Source organism: Palaemon carinicauda, chromosome 19, assembly GCF_036898095.1.
Source record: "Palaemon carinicauda isolate YSFRI2023 chromosome 19, ASM3689809v2, whole genome shotgun sequence".
Lineage (NCBI taxonomy): Eukaryota > Metazoa > Arthropoda > Malacostraca > Decapoda > Palaemonidae > Palaemon > Palaemon carinicauda.
The window spans coordinates 39728962-39736461 of NC_090743.1; the positions used below are offsets into that span (position 1 = coordinate 39728962).

Below are 7500 nucleotides of genomic sequence, written 5' to 3' on the forward strand. Positions count from 1 at the left end.
AGTTAAAGCCCGCCTTCGTAAAGAAGTGACGACAAACGTGACACTTCTCGAGGCGGCGCTCCATAAGGTGTGGGCGGAAATACCTGCTGAAATACTCCAAAACCTCGCCGATAGTGTTCCTCGACGACTTTTGGAGGTCAAGAAGAGGAAAGGCTACCCTATAGACAAGTAGCAGGGATATTGGTGAGTGTTCAATTAAATTTTTATTGATTTATATTGTGTATTAGTGTAGATATGGGGGGGGACCAAAATGAATGCACGGCGGATGCTGCCCGGACACAGCGATCCGCGCTGACTGTATATATATATATATATATATATATATATATATATATATATATATATATATATATATATATATATATATCTATATATATATATATATATATGTATATATATATATATATATATATATATATATATATATATATATATATATATATTATTATTATCATTATTATTATTACCAGCCAAGCTACAACCCTAATTGGAAAAGCAAGATGCTATAAGCCCAAGGGCTCCAACAGGGAAAAATAGCCCAGTGAGGAAAGGAAATAAGGAAATAAATAAATGATGAGAATAAATTAACAATATATCATTCTAAAAAAAGTAACAGCGTCAAAACAGATATGTCCTATATAAACTATTAACAACGTCAAAAACAGATATGTCATATATAAACTATAAAAAGACTCATGTCAGCCTAGTCAACATAAAAACATTTGCTCCAACTTTAAACTTTTGAAGTTCTGCTGATTCAACTACCCAATTAGGAAGATCATTCCACAACTTAGTAACAGCTGGAATAAAACTTCTAGAATACTGTGTAGTATTGAGCCTCGTGATGGAGAAGGCCTGGCTATTAGAATTAACTGCCTGCCTAGTATTACGAACAGGATAGAATTGTCCAGGGAGATCTGAATGTAAAGGATGGTCAGAGTTATGAAAAAACCTTATGCAACATGCATAACGAACTAATTGAACGACGTTGCCAAAGATTAATATCTAGATCAGGAATAAGAAATTTAATAGACCGGAAGTTTCTGTCCAACAAATTAAGATGAGAATCAGCAGCTGAACACCAGACAGGAGAACAATACTCAAAACAACGTAGAATGAAAGAATTAAAACACTTCAGAATAGATTGATCACCGAAAATTTTAAAAGACTTTCTCAATAAGCCAATTTTTTGTGTGCAATTGAAGAAGACACAGACCTAATGTGTTTCTCAAAAGTAAATTTGCTGTCGAGAATCACACCTAAAATTTTAAGAGTCATACAAATTTAAAGAAACATTATCAATATTGAGATCCGGATGTTGAGGAGCCACCGTCCTTGACCTTATTACAATCATACTTTGAGTTTTGTTAGGATTCAACCTCATACCCCATAACTTGCACCATGCACTAATTTTAGCTAAATCTCTATTAAGGGATTCACCAACCCCAGATCTACATTCAGGGCAAAGAGAGTAGCATCATCTGCATATGCAACATGCTTGTTTTCTAGGCCAAACCACATGTCATGTGTATATAGTATGAAAAGTAATGGGCCAAGAACACTACCCCGTGGAACACCGGATATCACATTCCTATACTCACTATGGTGCCCATCGACAACAACTCTTTGAGATCTATTACTTAAAAAATCAATAATAATGCTAAAAAACGACCCACCCACTCCTAACTGTTTGAGTTTGAAAACTAGGGCCTCATGATTAACACGGTCAAAGGCAGCACTAAAATCAAGGCCAACCATACGAACTTCCTGACCACAATCAAGGGATTTCTGTACAGCATTCATTGGAGATTGTAAGAAGGGCATCACATGCTCCAAGGCCTTTACGAAAACCAAATTGCAAACTAGGGAATAGATGATTACCTTCAGCAAACCTATTATATTAATTTATGTATGTATCGAAATATTTTTAAAAAGTCGGAGATACTAAAATAATATAAATAATCATGGAGATAATTGCTAGAAAACTAATAAGGTTAAGTCTAATCAAACAAGACTCAGACTATAAACTTTTCTGGTACCACATTCATACAAAAACTAAAAAATATTCAAATAGAAACTGAAGACATGAATTTAAATAGCTATTGTAAGGTAGAAAACACTATTCAAAAAAATGGTAAATGATGAATGAAAATATCATGATGAACCAAATCAGTGTAAGAAAGGCCACCAAAAACCACGGATATTATCAGGACCAAAAAGGCACCAGCAAGAGGGCCACCAAAAACAAAAAAGGGCACCCACCAGGTGGACCAAGAAGAGGGAAGGTAAGATGGCACCCAAAACCAAATGTTTAAGCTAATTGAAACACTAACCTTTCAGGTTTAAAAGTATGCGGATCAGGATATATGTCTTCATCGTGATGAATACTCCAGACGGAGGCCTCAACGAACATGCCCTTGGGTATCTTCATGCCCTCGTAGACAATGTCGGAAGAGGCCTTGCGGGTCACGAATGATGTGATCGGTGGGTACATCCTCATGGATTCGCACATCACGGCCTCTGTGTAGGGGAGCTTCGCCAGGTCTTCGTAAGAGGGCAGCTCCTAACAAAGAGGATTTGGGTGAGAAATCTATAGTCAGATTTATTATTCAGCGTTTATTATCTTCAATATTTGTTCATTGTCTTTTGTTTGTACACCAAAACATTGCAAATATATCCTCCTCATGGATTTTATAATACATAGAACAGTTGAGGATGGTGAAGAAGGATTTGACTGGATTGATAACATTCCTGTTATCAATCTAATCAAATCCTAGCGTATGCTGATGACGCTGTCCTCATTAGCAGAACACCACAGGACTTGCAAAGGTTGCTTATCAAAATGCAGGAAATATCACATGAGGCTGACTCAAGATGAATAGAAAAAAAAGGCAGAGATAATAACAGAATATGCAATGGAAGATGAAATATCATTGGAAGGAAAAAGCATTAATGATGTGGAATTAATCAAATATTTAGGAACTATGATCTCTAATAAAGGGTCTCTAGAATTTGAATTTAATGAAAGACTGAAAACAGCAAATCAGACAATGGCGATGTTAAGCAAATTACATATAATAATCAGGCTATATATCAGTTTAGTGAGATATGTCTTACTGTATGGACATGAGTCGTGGTATGACAATGAAACTATCTCCAACAGATTTTGCAGATTTAAGATCAAAGCCATAAGAAGGATATTGGGAGTTAAATGGCAGAACAAGATTAGAAAGGAAACTATAAGAGAAATCACTCGCGTGCCATATGTGGATGAGATCAGGGTGAGGGGTAGATGGAGATGGTTCGCACTCCCCGAGGGAAAATATTTCAAACATTTAACTGGGCTCCACAAGCCACTAGAAGAGTTGGAAGACCCAGGCCTACATTGCTGAGGACTATGAAGCATGAAGTCGATGATGAATGGAGAAGTATTGAATTCAAAGCTAAAGATAGAAACGACTAGCGAAATCTAACCAAGGCACTTTGCGTCAATAGGGGTAGGAGGAGATGATGATGATTAAAAAAAAACCCATCGTCAAAGAGAAAGGGTGTATTCATCAATACATATTTAAATTAACACATACATACATATATACATATACTGTATAATATATATATATATATATATATATATATATATATATATATATATATATATATATATATATATATATATATATCACCTCAAGAACTTACATCGCCACACGCCTCGCGCACTTCCCTTTCAATGAGATCTTGCGTTTCCGGGTGGACAGAGAGCAGATGGATGGCATAGCTCAGAGCGTTGCTGGTTGTCTCGTAACCAGCCAAGACGAACAGATACGCATTTTCGACGACCTCACGTTCTGTTCATAATAATAATAATAATAATAATATCTTGTTACAAAGTAACTCTTATGAGCTGATTTCAATATAATTTATTGTTACATTATTCGTGTGTGTGTGTGTGTATATATATATATATATATATATATATATATATATATATATATATATATATATGTATATATATATATATATATATATATATATATATTTATATTTATATTTATATATATATATATATATATATATATATATATATATATATATATATATATATATATATATATATATATGACGGTTAAACATTTAGGTAGATATGCACACACGCACAAGCAACCCCTTCCCTACCCGAATGACGGGAAGAGACCAAGTGGTTATACATCTGACAATGCTGTTGAGCGTGACTGGAAAGTATATATATATATATATATATATATATATATATATATATATATATATATATATATATATATATATATATATATATTCCGGTCACGCTCAGCAACATTGTCAGACGTACAACTAATCAGACTCTTCCCATCCCTTGGGTAAGGAGAAAGAGTAGTCATACCCTTGTGACAGGGAGCTGCGTGTGCGTGTGTGTGTATATCTAAGTGTTTATTCCTCAGAGCTGACGGGTCGCGTACACTGTTATTATAATAGTTACCTGTGAGTTTCGTTTTAGAGTCTGATGTAGGATCTGTTGCATCCATTAACAACTGGAGTGCATCTTGACGACTGTACATCTGATCAGAAGAGATAATGTCAGTTTTTAAGAATTTTCCTTCAGGAAAAAAATGGTTCACCCCCCCAAAAAAAAATTACGGATATATAATTTCTATGCATCAAAATCACAGTTTAAATTGTAAATCGACAGAAAGTATACCAGAATAGATAATGTCCAAGTTTAAAAATTTTTCCTTCGGAAGACAAATAATTAACTATATTGGTAAAAAGAATACAATATAATTTGTATATGTCAAAATTGAGTTTTAAATTGACAGACGGCATATATTGTGACTAATTCTATTTCAAAAAATGCTATCTTCAAATTCATGGCTCAAATTGACAGGTTCTGTAAATAATTCTATGGAAAATATGCCATCTTTAAAATTGTGAGTCAAATTGACAGACACTGTTAACTAATTCTATTTCCAAATATGCTATTTTAAATTCATGGTTTAAACTGACAGATACTCTATTTCTATTTCAAAAGATGACATCTTCTAATCCATGTTTCAAATGGACAGATACTGTAACTAAATCTATCTTAAAATATGTTATTTTTAAATTCATGGTTCAAACTGACAAAAACTGACTGATTCTATTTCAAAAGATACCGTCTTCAAATTCATGTTACAAATTGACAGATACTGAATAGTTTCACCAATATACTTCAAATTATATCATCTTCCGCGAACACCAAATCTTCAAAATCTCTTCAGAGGCAAGTCCCATACCTCCGGATTCTCTTTCCTCCTCGAGATGACTTTATCAATGTGACCGATAACGAATTCTTGAGTGGAGACGAAATTGGAGAACTTCCGAAGGGGAGCCAAGTAGCGCGCGAATTCGGGTAGCGTGAAGACCAACTCAAAGAAAAGGGACATGTCACTGCTGAAGACCTTACGGATGCGATCAATAATCGGGTTCTGAAGGATATTAGAACAAATATAATGGTGTTAATGAGAACCGCACTAGGACTCCTCGCTACTGGAAGGAAGGACGCTAGTGACTGGTACAACATATGAGCATATGCTACCGGGGTCTAAGCTATGTCAGGCAGGACAGCCGATTAGAACTACGGTCTACCACAAAGCCAAAGCAAAGTCCTTCAAATAGAACGCAACCGTGCTTAAGCACGTTAATAGAAGAAAAATAAGTTAGAACAAATAAAACGGCTTATAATCATTTATAAATTGAATTTCAATTAAATGTTTAAAACTAAATTTTCTTAAAATAGATACAAAGCAAACTCTCTATACGGACAATCAATAACATTTTTTTTTTTTGTAAACACAAATCAGTGAATTTAAGTAAACTTTATGCAATTTTAATATGGAATTACTAACCTATCTATTTATAATCGATCTTAAATAACACAACAACAAATGCTTCCATTTCTAGTCCACTACGGTCTGGGGTTTGGCCATTTTCATCACCACGGTGGTCACTGCGGATTGGTGATGGTGGGAGACTTAAGTCAGATCGCTCACAGTAAGCCTACCTAGTATGGGTGGCCCCGACTAGGATAGCTTTGCTGATCAAACCATTTCGCAAGTTAAAGCAGTTCCAGTCAAAAAGGGAAATAACACAACATTAAAGATCAAAGTACTCTGGATGTGACTAAAATAACGAATGGGTATGCCCAGTATTTTCTCCCTCCTTTTCCCAATTAGATACAAACGGTTTCCATTCTATGACATTTAACAGACATGAACTCAATTTAATAATGAAGTATCTGAGGTCATGACCAATTGAATCATAGATGTGGATATCGCCATGATCAGAAAGGCTCTACTTGTCAGCGACACACATAATAGGTTGATTTGCTGTGAGGACGTGGTGAGGAAAACTGACCAAAACCCCAGACATGAATAAGGACATGTCTGAGGCCTTTGTCCGGCAGTGGTCTAGAAACAGCTGTATTTGTTGTTGTTGTTGTTGTTGATGTGGGTAGGACTGATAACCTTACCGTAGGATTCTGGATGCAGTTGAGGTCAAGGGCCATGGCACACCGGTCAATGACATCTAAGGTCAAACACTGAAGCTCGTAATGGGCGTTGAATTCCTCCTTGGACTCTGCCAGTTCGTCGCATTTCTTCAGAAACACCTCCACACAGTCTCTCATCAAGGGCATCATCTGGGCATTCCATTAATATATCATTTTTATTGTTATTATTGTATTTGTGAACATTATTATCATTACTAGTGTATACGACCCGTCAAAAATTAGGTTTAAAATTTTAGATAGATATGCACACACACACAGATTCAACCCTTCCCACCCCTCCCCTTTCTCTAACTACAACCACTCTCACCAGCGTATGATTACTCCCTCTTCTCCCTACTCGAAGGACGGGAAGAGACCGTAGTTATGTTTGGCAATGCCGCTAAGCGTGACCGGAAAGATATATATATATCCAAAGACTTGCTCTTTATTATATAGGGTAGATTATCTCCATCCTAACTCAAAGACCATACACAGGGGGATCTGAAAGCAACATAACCACTCCATTAATAACAAAACACCACTAAATGTTTTCTCTAATAGGTTGGGTGACCACCAAGGAAATATTAGACGACTTCGGTACAAATGCCCCTTTGGCATCAATTGAGCTTTTGATAACCAACCTTCCTCCATAGATATATACGTGTGATGGATTGAGTTTAAGACCATGGACAACCTATCTCTTCGGCTTTTACTCCTGATGTCTGACGGTTGATCTCACTAGAATTATTATGGACCGACAGGGGTCAGTTGCCTTAGTTAGATAGGCACTGCGGATAACAAGGAACTGGCTATCCTTTGATGAATCTAGCCAATGAATCCTCTTGGGGTCCTTTGCGTCAATAGGCGTAAGAGGAGATGATGATAAAAGAGTAATATCTACTGGAGTCATAACATCTATGGGAAAAGCTATATGGTGAAGCGGAAAAAAAAATATATATATA

The 7500-nt window shown here is 35.8% G+C and overlaps 1 protein-coding gene across 2 annotated transcripts in view; it reads right to left on the minus strand.

Moving 5' to 3' along the window:
• The window catches only part of LOC137658592 (cytochrome P450 3A31-like), a 38122-nt gene that overhangs the window by 4193 nt on the left and 26429 nt on the right, over positions 1-7500 (minus strand). For both annotated transcript variants that reach the window (XM_068393508.1, XM_068393507.1), the window contains exons 7-11: positions 6521-6688; positions 5286-5477; positions 4493-4571; positions 3697-3845; positions 2334-2563 (exon numbers count right to left, since the gene is read on the minus strand). In XM_068393508.1, coding sequence (XP_068249609.1) covers positions 2334-2563; positions 3697-3845; positions 4493-4571; positions 5286-5477; positions 6521-6688 — 818 coding nt within the window. The remainder of the gene's footprint in view (positions 1-2333; positions 2564-3696; positions 3846-4492; positions 4572-5285; positions 5478-6520; positions 6689-7500) is intronic.